General features: G+C 41.4%; 1 protein-coding gene across 1 annotated transcript in view; it reads left to right on the forward strand.

The window, feature by feature from the left end:
* The first annotated feature begins 18401 nt into the window (after nucleotides 1-18401).
* The window catches only part of GRIN2C (glutamate ionotropic receptor NMDA type subunit 2C), a 36221-nt gene continuing 36023 nt past the window's right edge, over nucleotides 18402-18599 (forward strand). Inside the window, exon 1 of the mRNA XM_075178366.1 lies at nucleotides 18402-18407. Within this exon, the coding sequence (XP_075034467.1) occupies nucleotides 18402-18407 (6 nt within the window). The remainder of the gene's footprint in view (nucleotides 18408-18599) is intronic.

An 18599-nucleotide genomic window follows, 5' to 3' on the forward strand; every position in this document is an offset into this window, starting at 1 on the left:
ATATGACCATCTAGTCAACTTTAATGATTACTATGTCCAAAGGTTCATAAAAGTCTTTAAAGGTGTTATTCTTTACATGGGACTTGTGGGGATGTTGCCTATGGCAACCAATCAGATTCTAGCTGTCATTTTGTAGAAGGTACTAAATAAATGAAAGCTAGAATCTGATTGGTTGCTATAGGCAACATCCCCACTTTTTCAAACCCGCAGCTTAGTAAATCTAGCCCTTAGTGGTTTTTTTCACAGATTTTGGTGTGGAGCTCTACTCTAAGCTTAAGCAGTCTGTAATCTTTTTTCAATTGTTCTAAAATTGCAAAAAATGATTTACACCAGCAATGTAGTAATATCAGCACAATGTTCTTGTCTTTTACATTTAACACATGATTATGCCTCTGACTATGGCCCTTTGGGCTTCAAAGTTTGTGGTCAGTAGGGATTCCAAATTAAACTTATCAGAACAATAATCTCAAGGCTGAGTACTTATTATTTCTTGCAAATGGGGATTTAATTTAGTCTTCAAATGGGTTCAGCCTCTCCGCGCAAGGAGGCGGTCAAACAAAGCCTTAACAACAAAGTGATCTGACCATGGATCTGCATCTTATAAATGACTATAGTGTCCTTAACTGCCTCTTCTTTATTGATGGCAAAGGTTCTCATCATTCCGCTGAGATTCCATTGGAATTTGGAAGGATAATAGCCTCCACTTGCGAGAAACACATACAGCAAGGACCGCTGATACCTTCTTTTCTAGATACTCACACAGGAAAGCATTGCCTGAAAGAGTGTACTCAGCAAGTCGGGAGTTGGATCCAGGTGTTCAAATGAAAAATCCCACACTTGGGAGTCACCCTGAAGCAAGGACCAGACAAATCCCATAGAGACCTGGTTAGAGGGTTAAGTGTGAGGCTTTAAGCTCAAGTATTTGCTGCAGGCTTCTCAAAAAATGTGAAAATACTGTCTATTTTCCTAAAAAGCGTCTAGTCATGGACTGCTGTGGTTCTGTCAAAGTGCTCAGGAACAGATCAACGTGTTGGGCTTTTTCCTGTGCAATTACATGGCAAGATCAAAATTTAAGTGAGGTGTGGAACATGTTACATTGAAATTTAGCATCAATGGCCCAAATATAATGTTGTGGACAAGATGCAATGCCAGCAGAGTTTCTGATTCTCCTGGGGGCTGGCGGCTTTTGAGTGGTTCTTCGTTCAGGCGTTTGGATTGGAGACAGATCAGAATGGATGTCCCACAAAAGTGTCATAGCCAAATCAAGTAGTGTAAGAGTAGCCAAAGAGATAGCCAAGGTCAGGGTATGTGGCAAACAATTGTAGATAGTAATGAATGCCAAGTCGTTAAGTGTAGTCAAACATTGTAGAATAGCTCACCCAGGAACCATGGAACAAGACCTATAATCGGGCAGTTAGCAGGCAACACTTCCAGGTTTATAAAGGGCCATGTAGGATGAAGGTGGCTTCCAGGAGAAGGTGCGTCGCTCATCTTAGTTAGGAGCAGATGCCGTTGCTGTACTGACCTTTATGGTTGGGAGAAATTTCTAGCAGGTAAAATCTTAACACCTGGTTCCCGTCACTATGATTTAAGGTTGTACAGAAGGTGGCGACAGAGGACACAGAACCCTCCCTCCCTTAACAAAGTGAATGGTCAGCGAGCCAGAGTTGTGAGCCTGTTGCATAAATAGTTCAACCTTTTCTAAATTCTAGTTGTGTTGACCCAGAGGAAGGCAAATTAAAACACCTAGTGAGGTAGCTAGTAGCTTGAAACGGACATGTGGAACAGGTGCTCTATTGTTCAGTACAGGCATTGCATAGCACTGTTGGCTAACCTGCAACACTCCAGTAATGTTGTGAAACTGAAAGTCCCAGCATACCCCTCCAGCTATAAGCTGCTATATATTAACAAAGCATGCTGGGACTTGGAGTTTCACAACACCTGGAGTGTCACAGGTTGGCCAACACTGGCCTAGGGCAAACCCATCACTGCTAAAAATTCTGTAGCTCCAGCCACCAGTAATAATAATAATAATAATAATAATAATAATAATCAGTCCAGCCAACATGTCAATCAAAGGCCACTGACACCCCAGTGCTATGCATCACATCTGTACACAAGCGAGAAGCCCTGGCATGGATTTGGTGAGCTATCAATCTGTCCCAATAAAGGGGGAGGGAGGGGACATTTTTTTTCTGGTACAGACTATAATAAACTACACAACAAAAGATGTGTCTCAGAGTGGACAGGGCCTCTTACATCTCCCACAGGGAAACAATTCCTTTCTGAGCCCATACATTAATTCCATGAATCAATCATCCCAACCGTGTACCTTAATACTTATTACCCTAGCATGATTCCTTGTAAGAAAGACATCCGATCTATTTTTTAAATTAATTTAGTGAATCTGTCGTAACTGTTTCTTCTATAAGCCTTTATGGATTACATGATAGTTATCAAATATTTCCTACACATCGGCCTATTCCAAGTCTGTAACCAGCCCTGTTCAACAGAAATGCATGTCTTCCAAAGCTCCAAAGACTAATACTGAGTACATTGGAGCCGTCTTTAATACGGTTAATGCTGGTCTAAAACTCTAATGGCATACTGTAGTTGATCTGTCGCTGATGACATTGAAAGCCTATCAGGAAGAATAAATAACTTACAGTTGCAGCATAGGTAAAAAAAACTTAAAATAAAAAGAAGCACCCAAACTTGTCACAACATATATATAATATTTTTTTGCAAAAATGATTTAGCGAGTGGTGTACCTTCACTGAATGAAGTTCATCATTTAATTACAATGCATCGGTGATCAGCTGCAGGTTAATGTCACTATGCGTGTATGGACCTTAGTGACACACTTGCTAGCAGCTCCCAATCAGCTAGATAAGGCAAGCTGAGGCATTATTTGCATTAGTTGTTTTTTTATTACAAACTGACCCGGTAGCCAATAATACTGAGCCTAGCGAGAACACAGAGGGGAAGTGGTATCAGGAAGAAGTGTAGCAATGGGGCAAGGAGAGAGTTATTATTTATTATTATTATTACCATTTATTTATATAGCGCCACTAATTCCGCAGCGCTGTACAGAGAACTCACTCACAGTTATAATATTTAGACAGATTCGTGTCCCTTCTAAAGACAGGTCGATAAAACAGAGAAAAGGGACCTGACACAAAACGCGACTGAGCAGGATGGGCTAGGTCAGGAGGAGCAGAGCTGTCTATCTCACAGAACTGATAACGAAAAGCAATTTATCAGACAAAGGATGCACCGTTCCAACCCCCCCTCCTTCATTCCTAGCTCTCACAGAAATACGCATCCCTCAAACCAGCATGACACCTCACAGGGCATATCTAGGACTTCATATTGGACCAGTGTGGGGGTCTTCCGTGTGCTGGGCAGTCTAATAACCTTGCATGCACCAACACACACACAATAACATTATGGAGTGACTAAACTTTTGTAACATTTTTATTTTTTGGGGGTCAATGAGTGCAATAGAGCAAACTCATCTCCCATCTCCCTGTTCTAAAAATTAATTTAATATGGTCTTCAAATTACCTGATATGAAGCTTTTTCCACATAATATATATATATATATATATATATATATATATATATAAAACAAACAAATACATTTTACATTAGTCTGCAGTGTGCTTCATCTGAGCCTACGCATACTGCACAAAGTACATATATCATACATACATTATAACACAATACCCGGCAAATAGCATAGGAAGTAACACTCTACACTATACATAATGCACTGCAATGTTCAGACAATGATGAAAAATGTTGCTCTCAAAAAGTTCAGTTTGTGTGACGGGAAGAAGAGAAAAAGGAAGCAGAGAGACACATAAAGGGGGAAGGAGAGGGATTTAGGGTGACTCTTTTTTAGGACGTTCTATGATTGAATAGTCATAGCAGACTGTGGATGAGCAGATTGGGAAGAATCTAGTTGCACAGCACCAGTGCTTTACCTTCAGTGGTAAGGTCTCTGAAGGTCCCTTGGCCAGCTTACTGCTTGCTCGGAGCTAGTCTCATGTCCCAGCATATCGTAGTTTTGCCTTCTCCTCCAACCAGGCTCCCAAGATCTTGATGGAGTCTGACTTGATGGTGAAGGAGAAGGGCGCAGTGGATGGTAAACCTTTTGCCCCTGAAGCTTGGCTGGTGTTTGTGTGGGTCTGGATGAGTGCTGTCACAGAGAGCTAGTCTGCAGACAAGACAGTGATGTCATCTATGTAAAGCAAACTTTCCCTGACAGAACTGGGAAGAGGTCAGTCTTCCAGTCATTCAACCGCACCGTGCTGTAAATATCGAGGTGCATTGGCACAGCCCAACCCATAAACTCATGTGAGATGGACAGAAAGCCTTCTGCTTATAGCTGACCATTGACACAGGTGCAGAACGTTTCTTGATGTATTGGACCATGTCCCTGATTAGGGCAAGGTTGATGTAATCCTACTCCCTGCAGGTACGGTCCTAGTCTTTGTCTGCCATCTTCGAGGAGTAGAGTTGACCGTTGTAGTCTCTGAGGACTCCCACCAAAACCTCACTCTTTGAGATGAGGGTGCCGGTCTCATCCTATAGCTCAGATATGGGTGTGTGGCGGGAGTGGAGTTTCCTGAGAATAAAGAATTGAACTTTTCACCCTTCTGCATGTTCTTTACTTTGGAATGGAAGATGAGGTGCTTGGATCCCTCCTTGAAGTGCCTGTGCAGGTTTTCTTTGCTCACTTCCTGCTGTTCTCTATTGTCCCAGTTGCACAAACTACAATGCATTCTGAAGCCCCACATCCTCTCAATGCCCGCCTACACTTTGCCTGAAAGCAGCTGCAAAATTTGATCTTGGCCTATTCCCGAACTTCACAAATTCATTTTAAAATAATATTGTGTAATCTTTCCTCCTTCAACACATCCTCCCTTTCCAACAGGGCACTTTTCTACTCTCAGGAGCTCCTTAAAGGAAATGGCTTATAAATGGAGAATAAGAAAACATGATAAAGACTGTTTCGAGCTTAATAGATCTCATCAGTGCAAGATATGGGAATCATGGCTTTTACAGTAAAGACTTCTGTTGACCCATTTACAATAACTCAAACCAGCCTTATTTAATTAAAGGTCCAAAGACAGTGGCAAAAAATGAGGAAAACAAACAAAAATAATTGTGCATAATTGTATAGATAAAGCAAGGTGTTTAGTTGTAGTATTTAACCATATTTGCAATAAACATTTTTCATTAAATAACTAAGCCAGAAGAGTCTGTGCCACATACATAAGTACAAAGGCCTAAACTGTGTGTTAAACAAATACACAGTAGTGCATAGAATAATATAAAAGTGGTCAAAACCCCTTTACTGTGTATACATGCAAACTGTAACTCCAAAGTCTTTTATATGACAATTGGGACTCTCGGAGGTTTTCAGAATTAACATCTGAGCCTTTGAGGAAAAACTGTCAGAACCTTTCAGGGAATGATGGTAATAAAAGGAGAACAGCAAATTTGCTGAAAGGCCGTGGGCAAGATCCTCCACTAACGTAAGAAGAAGGATGTGATTAAGCAAGAACCTTGTTAACCTGAGCGAGGCTGGGGGGTGAGATCCCACCCCAAAATCCAGCACTCGTACTCCACTTTAGTTACATAAACTGATAAAAGACGAATGCATGTGCAAAACAAGCCAAAATACCTGCCAGTAAATTTCATTACTTTATATGCATGAGTTGTTGTTAGTAGTAGTAGTAGCAATATTATTATTATTATTATTATTATTATTATTATTATTATTAAGTATTTGTAAAATGCATATCTCACAGCACTGTACAAACCTGAGGGGGGTTGTGTATGGATTTGGGGGTAAATGTATCATTTACCCCCAAATCCATACACAGAGTTTTACCGCGGGTTTGAAATCTAGCTATCATTTATTTAGCACATTCTACAAAATGACAGCTAGAATCTGATTGGCTGCTATAGGCAACATCTCCACTTTTCAAACCCGCAGGAAAACTCTCAGCTTGATACATTTACCCCTTGGTGTGGATCTAGTGCTCTGAGCGCTCCACCAATAGGGCTAGGGAAATGCATTTCACTGGGGTGACTGATCCTCTTAAATGCTACATATTGATATATTTTAACAAGTTTTTTTCAGATACAGTTTGACTTTTTAGTGCTTGTCCAATTGCAGTTTTCAAGGGATCTTATTTACTGCGAAAAAAATCTCTTTGAGCGCTCTGTAAGTGCTAGTGCTCTGTAAGTCCTGAAAACATGACCTGTTGGTAGCTCTTAACGCCTAGGTTGGAGCATCTCTGTTTTAAAAGCTCGACGAGCCAGGGGTGACTTCCCAAATTTAGACGATGTGAAGATTCTATTCTTATTATTCTGAAATACATACTGTGGAGGTGAAAGGAAATGTTGTATCCTAATGGGCAGCACAAAAGAAGACACAGTATTTAACCTGATAATTCTTAATGATTGTTATGGCCATTATATTCATCTGTACCAAAAGACGACAAATTCCTAGGCTCAGACAGCTGAGCGTTAGCCCGCGGTCAGTGAGCAGCAAGCTGTACAGTGCAAGGAGCTCAGCCGACGTGTACGGAGGGGTGGGGGGAGATGCGCAGACTGTTACAGAAAGAGAGAAACATTTAATGTGTCTTCTGTGCCCCAGGCAGGAGATGTCCACATGCAGGATAATAGAAGAGGCAGAGATGTTACAGACAGAATACACTGTGTGTACTTTATACACATCACAGACCGCATTATACACGTATTTGTATAGAACTCCATGGCAGTCATTTACTAAAAATGTCCTTCACACAGATCACTAAGGATCAGCGTTACAGATCAGGAGCTTGCAAGACTCTACCGAACCTCTCTGCTTTGCACTACCTGTTTCCCAATCTAGATCTCCATTTTTGTATCAATGGATAAAGGTTTAGAATATACTGTGTAGTGAATAATTATAAATGTAAAGTTGCATTTTAATTCATACTAAGTCATTTTAATTCACAATAGTGAACTAACTAACTACTACACTAGTGGTGACCTGCTGGTTTTCTATTTTTTTTCTTTAAAACATCACACTTACAATAAAACAGGTGACTAAAACCTGACAGTCTTAGTCATGACGTATCATCATCATCACCATTTATTTATATAGCGCCACTGATTCTGCAGCGCTGTACAGAGAACTCACTCACATTAGTCCCTGCCCCATTGGAGCTTACAGTCTAAATTCCCTAACATACACACACACAGACAAACACACACACAGACTTGGGTCAATTTTGATAGCAGACAATTAACCTACTAGTATGTTTTTGGAGTGTGGGAGGAAACCGGAGCACCCAGAGGAAACCCACGCAAACACAGGGAGAACATACAAACTCCACACAGATAAGGCCATGGTGTTGGTTGTCTATGTGCAAAAAACTGTATTTGTATTTATTAAGATTGGCATGACGTCTCTATGCAATGTAAAAAAAAAATGATTTGGCAGGGGTAAAGTGTAACTTCTGTAGACATGCAAACGTTACAGATTGTTAGGAACTCCCAAGTCAGTACAGTGAAACTCGGGAACTACTCAGAAGGCCAGGTGTTCGCTGGAGCCCCTAGTGGTGGGGACAGACTGGGCTGCGGGCCGACCGAGGGTCGAGTAGCGTATACTGACTTAAAGGAGTTTCCCAGAAGTGGAGTGATTGGTGGACTGCAGTATAAGAGAAATCCAAGGTCAAAAGGTCACAGGCACAGATGCAATATCCAAGGGCAAGCGAAGGGTCAAACTCACAGGCAGAAAAGCAAAATCCGAATTCCAGGCAAAAGGTCAAGGTCAGAAGAGAAGGGTCACAGGTCCAATAACAAGCAGGGGTCAAACACGGGTAGTCAAATCTAAGGTAGCAGGAACCTAAACGGATAGTACAAGCAGGCAGCAGGACTGAGGACAGAACGCTATAACCGGCAGTGAGGCTGCAGATCTCACTGCCTTAAATGTACAGATGAGCCAATCAGAGTCTAGCTCTGAAAATACTTTCAGGAGCTGATTAATGAATAAATCACAGTCTAATAGCCAGCAGGCTATTAGATCTTCCTGCGCACACGCCCAGCTGTCCCCTGTTGCCAGGACGCGGCGCTACTGTGCTGGGCGTCCGGCCGTTGCCTCAGCAACGGTCGGGAGTTAGGAGGAAGTGACGTCCCGGTCGTCATGGTGACGGCCGGGACGCTGGGGCAGGCAGGAAGCGAGCCGCGGCGGCTGTGAGTACCGCCGCGGCTCGTGACACAGATATGGGTAAATATTACAAAGACGTGAAAAATGGAGATGTTGCCCATAGCTACCAATCAGATTCTAGCTATCATTTTGCAGGGTGTACTAGATAAATGATGGCTAGAATCTGATTGGTTGCTATTGGCAACACCTCCACTTTTCCTTTTTAGAATCTTTATTAAATATACCCCAATGAAGCTTAGTGGGATGTATCACCCATACCTGCTCTTTGTCATTTTCGGTCAAGCAGAGTTTTTGACACCATTATAGCAGCAAAGTATGGCACTGGTTTATGAATACATTGTTTTATTATATTCCCATTAGACCGATATAAAGGTAAATGAAAATAATAGATGGCAAACATTTAACACTCCTCTAAATACACTGAGTAATTTCTAACAAGAATGATTTAGCTGTAAAGACTTCAGGTTAGCCGGTCTCAAAAGAATGAGGATCATTTTTTGTTTCTGGTTAATTACAGCATGTAGTTAATGTGATTAGTAATAAAGCAATTTTTCTCCATTCCTTACTGATATGTATAGTACTATGAATAGATCTACAGTATTATAATGATAAATACATTGTGGTCCTTGTATGGTATGATAAATGAGATGGGAAGAACTGGAATATCAATATTTCATACGCAGTAGATGAGTCAGCGATGTGACTACAATGACACTGTACGTTGCTATATTCTCTCCCAAGCAATATTGCTCTTCTGGCCTCTGTGTTTTTTTTTATTGGAAGTAAATTACTTAGTAGTATCAGCGCAGATGCCAAGACACATTGTGAGTCCTCATATTTTCTTATTTAGGACTTTAAAATAACGTAACAAGATCATCTGGAAAATCAGATTTGTTGTAAATCTACTGAATTGTTTTACTTTTTTTTTCCTAACAATGGGTGCAGATTCTTCATGGGTGGATATTATACAGGGCTCCCATCATGTTGAAATACTTATCTGGGGCACTCATGTGACCAAATCTTGCTCAGGCCATCAAATATAGCTCTAATTCTAGATTCCAAATAAGGTAGGACAGCAATAGGAACCTATGCTCTTTTGTCCAGTTAATTTGGGGGTCATCAGAAGTTACAAATGATGGGAAAGTAATTTATATAGAATTCCATTCTACACAGAGATCTAATACTCAGTAGTTTCATCCAATCACAGGCAAGAAGGGACAGTATTACCTCTACAGGACAGAAAATATTGTGCAGGAGTCCACTACAAATACTACAGGGAAGTGTTCTCTTTAGCTTCTACATGTACATTCAACATTAGATGTGTGCTGTAGTAACCATATTGAGGTTCATTGATGTTCATTGTATTGCATACTTGCCAACTCTCCCGGAATGTCCGGGAGACTCCCGCATTTTGTGAGAGTCTCCCGGACTCCCGGGCGAGTGTGGCAATCTCCCGAATTCTGCCCACTTCACTAGGAAGTGCCCCACTTCCTAGTGAAGTGGGCAGAATTAGATCCCAAACGCCGCGATTCCCGGTGAATCGCGGCGTTTGGCCCCGCCCCCGCTGTCAAATGACGCAATTTGCGTCATGACGTCACAGTGGGCGGGGCCGAAATGACGCGATTTCGGCCACCCCGCCCCTTCACGCCCCCCTCCACTGGCTGGCTCCCGGAAGGGAGCTGAAGAAAGTAGGTAAGTATGTTGTATTGCGACTATAATAGAACACTGTATTGTGGGCAGCACGGTGGCTAAGTGGTTAGCACTTCTGCCTCACAGCTCTGGGGTCATGAGTTCAATTCCTGACCATGTGTGGAGTTTGTATGTTCTCCCCGTGTTTGTGTGGGTTTCCTCCGGGTGCTCCTGTTTCCTCCCACACTCCAAAAACATACTAATAGGTTAATTGGCTGCTATCAAAATTGACCCTAGTCTCTCACTCTGTGTGTCTGTGTGTCTGTGTGTGTGTATTAGGGAATTTCGACTGTAAGCTCAAATGGGGCAGGGACCGATGTGAATGAGTTCTCTGTACAGCGCTGCGGAATCAGTAGCGCTATATAAATGGTGATGATGATGATGATTGTAGCATAGTCACCAGAATGTGAACTTTGTATTTAACTGGGACCACCAGAACATAGCCATTGTATTATCATCACCAGAGTAAAATAGTTATCGGTATATGATAAAGCGCTACGGAATATGTTATATAAATATATAAATAAATGATGATGATATGATACAAGGTCTGCATTGAACTCACTATTTACCTTTCATCATATTGTACACCATGCTATGCAGAGGGCACCAAGTATATCATTTTAACCATACGCCCATGGTAAGCATTCATTTTTACAGTGTGATAAATAGGTCCTTTATCACCTCAGTCTTTGCCTTTTCATTGGCCTGTGTTAGTCACAGGACATTTATCCATCGCATTGGAGCACTAAATTATACCTTATTTGCCGCAGAACTGCAACCTGCCTGGTCTCGGCAAACAAAGGTCACAAACCAAACTGGGACAAATGAGAGCCTTATTATTATAATAATGAATATTGGTTGTTTTTAGCCTACACGTTAGAACCCTGTTACAAATAAAATAAATTTTAATTTTGATTTTGCATCAGACTTACAGATTTATTGAGATCTTCGTTGCCATTCTTTGTTCAGCGTTAGGAACAGAGATGGTAAATAGTCATGAATAGCAAACAATATACACGTATGTATACATTGATAGTTGTTTATAAATGATTTTATTTTACCATACATTTGGATCAGTCCTTTCTTTATCAGTATGTTTTTTAGCACATATGGGACCTCATCTAGAGTTATGACTCGTTTTTGCACTGCAAATGTTCGCGTAAATATTCGATCCCAAAAAAGCATACTTATGTGTGCATCTTGAGTCGAACGTATCTCAAGATACATCCAACTCAAACACAGCAGTATGTCTACATCCGGCGTACAAATGTGAATACCTTTGCATATTTTAATATAGGTGAAAGTCCCATTTTCCATATAAAATGTAATGAAATACAAACAGCCCACAGCTGTCATTGACTGCTTTATAAATCCAGCGGGAATCTTCGTTCCTGCAGCAGTCCAAATAAAAATGACAGAGAAGTCATCTGAAAAAAGACGGCTACATCTTGACATAATATAGCCGCACGCTAATGAATTAACTAGTATGAGTTGAAGGGGAGAATGGTACGCAACGGCTATATCAAGGGTTGTCAACCAGTCAGAGACGAAGTGCTAAAAAATATCTATAGATACCGCAAAAAGTCAACTTTGCCCTTTATATATGAGTGTACTTATACATATACACAGTATAAACAAACACACATACCGTACACACAAATATTGAAAATATAACGTAATTTACAGTTGACAAAAAGAAAATAATAATAATACCAAAATGTTCGCAATAATCAAATCGGCACAGCTCTTACCTCGCTGTTCTGTCCGAAGGAAGACGGTTCAAAGGGCTACTTGTAATCTCTTTACAATAGCTCAAACTGATACTGCATCCATAATCTCTGTGAGGGAACTGTTGTTAGAATTAAAATGTCATAAATGGCCAACATGCCCTTCAGACCTTTTCACATGCCATCAGACCTCCCCAAATGCCCCTTACATGCCCATCAGACCTCCCCACTTGCCCATCAGCCTCTCTACTTGTCATCAGACCTCTCCATGTGCCATTAAATCTACTTGCATGCCTCTTACATGCCCATATTATAGTTTACTTATATGTCTTTTGCTAACTGCGAACGGCAAACTGTAACTTCAACTTCAACTGTGGTAGTCAATCCAAAACCGAATGCTCAACCCTTCTAAAGGGAAAAGTGGAGGTATTGCCCACAGCAACCAATCAGATTCTAGCTACCATGTTCTAGAATGTACTGGATAAATTATGGGTAGAATCTGATTGGCTGCTATGGGCAACACCTCCACTTTTTCCATTTTAGAAGGTTTGATAAAACTATCCCTTAATAAGCTATGGGAGGGGACGATGCTGAGGTAGTTGGAGGCAGTCGGTGCCACCGTGAATGGTATAGTAGGTGAGAACGCTACTTTGTGCAGGCTGAGGTCAAGCATCACTAAGGCAAAATGTGCACCTTTATTTCTGGTTCATATAAAGTACTCATATGTTTGACGAACACAAATGTGGTATCCTGGTAAATAGAAGATGTTATAGATATTTTGAAGACTTATTTTCTCCTGTCGCACTTTTGTTTTTTGTGATAGAATGCAGCTATCCTGTGTACTGAATGTTCCAACAACTTCCATTTAAAGTGGGCACAAGTTTGTCATAGAATTGTTACTGATTAGGGCATTTCCTTCCATTTCTGGCAATTTTTTAATCTGTAGTATAAATAAATAAAAGCATTATTATTCCAATATCATTGGAAAATAAAGCTTTTTCTGTCAAACTTAAACATTATAAAATGAATGTGGGTGCACATGTAAGTAAATCACACATTATATCTTTTATTTTGAGGGAGAAAATCGCTGGAGCCACTAACAATAAACAAAAATGAATCAAAATATACCACTTTCATACTTGCATTGTGCACTCAGCAGTGAGTTACACTGTGCACTCGACAATGGCTTACACTGTGCACTCAACAATGCCTTACACCATGCACCAGCGGGGCTTACACTGTGCACTCAGTAGTGGCTTACACTGTGCACTCAGTAGTTCCTTACACTGTACACTCAGGAGTGGCTTACATTGTACACTCAGTAGTAGCTTACACTGTGCACTCAGTAGTTCCTTACACTGTACACTCAGGAGTGGCTTACATTGTACACTCAGTAGTGGCTTACACTGTACACTCAGGAGTGGCTTACATTGTACACTCAGTAGTAGCTTACACTGTGCACTCAGTAGTGGCTTACACTGTACACTCAGGAGTGGCTTACACTGTGTACTCAGTAGTGGCTTACACTGTACACTCAGGAGTGGCTTACACTGTGCACTCAGTAGTGGCTTACACTGTACACTCAGGAGTGGCTTACACTGTGTACTCAGTAGTGGCTTACACTGTACACTCAGTAGTGGCTTACACTGTGCACTCAGTAATGGCTTACACTGTGTACTCAGTAGTGGCTTACACTGTACACTCAGGAGTGGCTTACACTGTGCACTCAGTAATGGCTTACACTGTGTACTCAGTAGTGGCTTACACTGTACACTCAGGAGTGGCTTACACTGTGTACTCAGTAGTGGATTAAACTGTACAGTTCTTTAAAGATATTAACTTATGAAGGAATTATTACAAATCAATAAAATATTCATTATACTATTATTTGAAACTCATTAGCCTCTAAGGCTACAACTTTCCCTAGTTGATACTGTTTTCTAAGGCTCATGTACAAGTAGGATGGACTAGGATAGCTCGTGCTAAAAATAAATGATCATGAGAGTAATAGATTCATGTTCAGAAGGTCAAACTGTAAACACTTATTATGCATAAAATCATGTTAAAATTAAGGTGATTCTTTATTTCCTGTTGTTACTAAGATTACTGTCTGCATGCCAATGATGTGTTACAAGTACTGCATACCTGCACCCTGGAGATCAGGATTGTCTCTCCTTTCCTCACATTTCTTATTCTGTTGTTTTTTCTATGTCAACCATCCATTCGTGGAGCCTAAAGTGCTGACCAATGAAGTGTGGATCAGTTTTGAATACTTGCATGTTGCATACATCAACAAAAGTTGTATGTTATTCGACAACTATGGTAGAATGACAACTGAGAACATGCTGTCTGTGCCCCTGTGATAGTTTGTGCTACAACACTTATATTTGGATTTATCCTGTAATATCACGCGCTTGCTCTTGCTGTATGACCAAAGTAAATAGTTTCTAATTTTGTCACTCTTTTGCCAAACTATACTGCTCAGTAGCCCAGTTGTTTAGGAGACTGTTGATTTTTCGTAGGCCCCCCATACATTTTCTTCTTGCCCCCAAATTAAGGTGGCAGTGTCTGAACTCCCTTCTGGGCCCATCACTACCCAATTCTGGGCTACTAGTTCGGGAATTGTCCAACATAGATGCATAAAGAAAGGATGCTCAAAGTCAAAACTGCCCACATCCACATTTTCTTTTCCACTTATCTCCCCACCTTCAGTTCTTCCTCTTCCATCTCAACGTGTCTCCTCAACCATGTTCCCTTCCAACTCCTCATCTAAGCACCTAACCCCAATGCTTGCCTGCATCTTGCTCAACTCTTCAACCTGTCTTTTTTTCACTGGAACGTTCACTTCCATGTTCAAACATGCGCTCATCTGTCCTATCCTCAAGAAACCATTTTTCAACCCAACCCCTCTCCAGCTACCACCCCATTTCTTTCCTCCCCTTTGCTTCCAGAATACTAGAACAGCATGTCTACAACTGCTTGATCCACTTTCTATCCACTCACTCTTTTCTCGGCCCTTCGCTATTGGACTTCTACGTTCTACACTCCACCATGACCACCCTCACAAAGGCCAATGATCTATTCATGGATATGTTGAAGGATCACTTCTCCCTACTCATCCTTCTTGACCCCTCTGCCGAATTCAATACAATCCATCACCTACTTCTTCTTGACACCCTTTACTTGCTTGGCCTTTGCAGCAGTGTTCTCTCCTGCTTCACCTCCTACATATCTGCATGATCCTTCAATGTCTCTACTGACAAATCCTCCCCTCCACTTCCTCTATCTGTTGAGGTACTTCATCAGTTTTATCTCAGTCCTCTGCTTTTCTCTGCTTATATCTCTTTTCTCTGTGAAATAATACGCTTCTTTGGCCTCCACTACCACCTCTATGCAGATGACATATCTACCTACACTGACCTATTTTATCCTGTCTGAACAAATACCTCTCTATCATCTGCATCTGGATATTCCTAATCTATCTAAAGCTCAACATGTCCAACATGGATCTCATCATCTTCCTCCCTCCTAGTGTCACTACTCCACCTCTAGTCTCCCTCATGGTTGACAACATTGCATTCTCCTCTATTCCCCTATATCCATTCTCACATTATCTCTTGCATTGACTACTGCAACCTCCTGTTATCTGAGACGCCCCCTCAACAGTCTTTACCCCTCTACAATCGATCCTAAATGCAGCGGTGAGACTGATCTGCAATTCCTAATACACTGCACAACTCTGCAAGTCCCTGCACTGGCTCCACATTAGCTCCAGACTTGGATTCAAGCCGCTCAACATCACTTCTCCCCCTTCATACATGTCTGACCTCAACACTGCAGCTCGCCCTCTTTGACCTGTACCCCCCATCTTCTCTGATAACTAACGCTCACTCCCACCACCAAGACTTCCCACGTACTGCTCCCTACTTATGGAACTCCTTAACCTGCCTCACCAGACTCTCCCCCAACCTTCAATATTTCAAGTGCTCTCTTAAAAAACCCACCTCTTCATACTACTCCTTCTGCATGTTCTACCAGCTACAGTGCCATGACTACTCTGTGTCCTACTAGCTCCTTTTATCTTGGCTATGTCCTCCCCCTCTAGACTGTAAGCTCTCATGAGCAGGACCCTTTCTATGGTCTGTTTCAACTTTTTAAGTCTACATCTCCTTCACCAACCTCATATGTACCTGTTGTGTATGATTTATAATCCCGACTGTCTAGCACTGCAGAGTTTTATGGTGCCTTATAAGTAAACAATGATGATGATAATGCTCAACAGCTACAAGGTGGTAAGTGTCACGCCTTACCTTCCTTGGATCAATAGGAAAATAAGGGAGCCTGAGTGGAAGTTGAGGGGGCTGCTTGTGATCTTTTAAGGAGGTGATTACCGCTCTCTTTGGTAACACTGAGGGTCTAATAGTTAGTTTCCGGTTTAACCCAAGAAATACAATCCCTTTGCTGCACTATATATGTAGGACCAATATTTATTGATATCTATGCAGCATATGGCTATAAAAGGGAGTTTCAATGGAGTGTATGGCTGGCATTTGAGGAATCTGTGCATTGCAAAAATGAAAATGATAGTAACTCTATGCAATATGTAGCCGGTAAAGGCGGTATCTGTGCAATGCATAAACATCAATGGGTGTATATCTGTGCAATATATAACTGGAAACGGTGTTGTTGTTGTGCTATATATGCCTAGAAATGGAGGTATCTCTGCACAATATATTGTATATGGCTGTAGTAAGCCTCTGTGTACAGCTGGCCTCCTCCACTGCGTCACATACTGACATCATCGCGTTTGAACTGAGTAGCGCAAATAGAATTTCTGGCTGCTCTCTTCAAATCCAATAACAGTGACAAGATGACATGTGATCATACATAGTGCTGTGGCTGCTGATCATGCAAGTCCTGCTGAGATTATTGAATAATATCATTAGTGGGCCAAAGAAATGAGGAGTATGCTTAAAGAAATCAGGAAACCTCACAAAAACACAGAAAGATGCAGTCACAGATGTGCATTCATTTAAGTAAAAGGGAAGAGGTGGGAGCATGTGCCTGTAAGATATGTATTACCAGTCATTTATGGGGCTATAAAAGGGAGAAGCGATCTTTCTCTGGCAAAAACAGGTGTTTTCTACAGAGTTAGGGCTGTGCCCTATCTATCAACGGGTTGCTGGCAGTAGTCCGTGCCAGAGAAAACGTTTGACATGTTTCTTAGGCGACAGCTTCCCTATGCAACACATGGGGAAGGCTATTTAACAACGGCTTTGGCGGTACAAGTACAGTCTCCTTTTCGCTATTGCCACCTCAGGATGGCGACAGCAGAGGATAATGACATGAAAAAAATGCTTTATTATTTAAATATTATTTTCCTAAGTGAAATATATTAAAATTATTATTTTCTATATTTTTTTTTAATTTCCTCCCCTGCCCCCACTTCAAGTGTAACTGAGCTCCCAAGTCCAAGCTTCCAATTCCACTGCGCATGCGTGACCCATCATAGCCGGGTTAACACAGTTGTAGATCATACTTGCCAATCTTTGGAAACTTAATTCCAGGAGATCCCAGGCAGGGGGGAGTGGTTGGAGGGCGGGGGGGGGGGGGGGGGGGCGTGGTCAATCGCGTCATTTTGGCTCCCACCCCCGGGGCGAAAACTACATTTTGTCTCGGGGGAGGGGCCAAAATGACGCGATTCACCGCGTATCGCGTCATTTTGACGGGCAAGTTGCAGTATGCGGGATATTTGCCTGCTCTCCCGGGAGTCCGGGAGACCTACCCGAATTTTGGGAGTCTCCTGGACATTCCGGGAGAGTCAAGGTACAGGGTGCAGGTATGTCAAATATTAAATAAATAATTATTATTTATTCCCTTCAAATTGATAATCCTCTTTAAAAACTGCAAAGACACCCCTTCCTCTCTTTCAAGCTATAGTTGGTTAGAAACAGGGCAGTGGTCTGTAGATCTTGTGGCTATTAATAAACTAATACTATGCACAGTTTTAGTACAAAAGCAATAGTAGTGATTCCTAGTTTCATTATAGAATGTTAGCGGGGCCTCTCTACCCTTAGTTCTCATCTCTGTATTTATATTGTCTACCTTGTATGTCCCTGTTTAATGTATGTGCTGTTTTACCTAATGTACAGTGCTACGGAACACTATGGCACCTTACAAACAAATAATAATTATAATAATAATAATAATAATAATATTAATAATACTAGGTAAAGTTATAGTACAAAAATAATAATGGTTACCAGTTTAATAAGAGGAAATAAAAGGTTCTGGGTTTTACATTTAACATATACTCTAAAGTATCCATCCACACATGTATGCAGAGGGGAACAGATGTAACCAGTGTTAATCATATTCAGTGACATACAGTGAACAATACTGAAATCACATATGATCTCATGTAATATGCAAAGGCGAAGACTCATTAAATACAGTGTATATACATAGCAGCACTTACACACACACACACGCACACGCACACACACACACACAAACACACACACACCCACACACGCACACACACACATGCACACACACGCACATGCACACACACACACACACACATACGCACACACGCACACTATCTGGAAACACCTGTCACAGAGAAGTTGGAGAGAGGGTGAGGAGAGCACAAAACCCAAAACCCAAAGTGTGATGTGCAATGCTGCTGTCAGAAGAGAAACTGTCCTGAGAGATATAATTTGTTCCTGAGATAAGCAGCCTCTACGATGAAGGTAAAGACCAATAAATAAATAATTTAAATAATATATTGATCCCAAAAATCTTTTTATAGAGTGCGGGGGCTAAAATAAATGAGATCACTTATCAACCCCAGCAAGGAGGCACGGGAGAGATCAGATGAACATAGGGGGCATCCCTGGTATCAAAAGCCTTCACGGTGCCCTAATGCATCATGAAAGAGGTAA

This window comes from Mixophyes fleayi, chromosome 6, assembly GCF_038048845.1.
Source record: "Mixophyes fleayi isolate aMixFle1 chromosome 6, aMixFle1.hap1, whole genome shotgun sequence".
In the NCBI taxonomy this organism is placed as follows: domain Eukaryota; kingdom Metazoa; phylum Chordata; class Amphibia; order Anura; family Limnodynastidae; genus Mixophyes; species Mixophyes fleayi.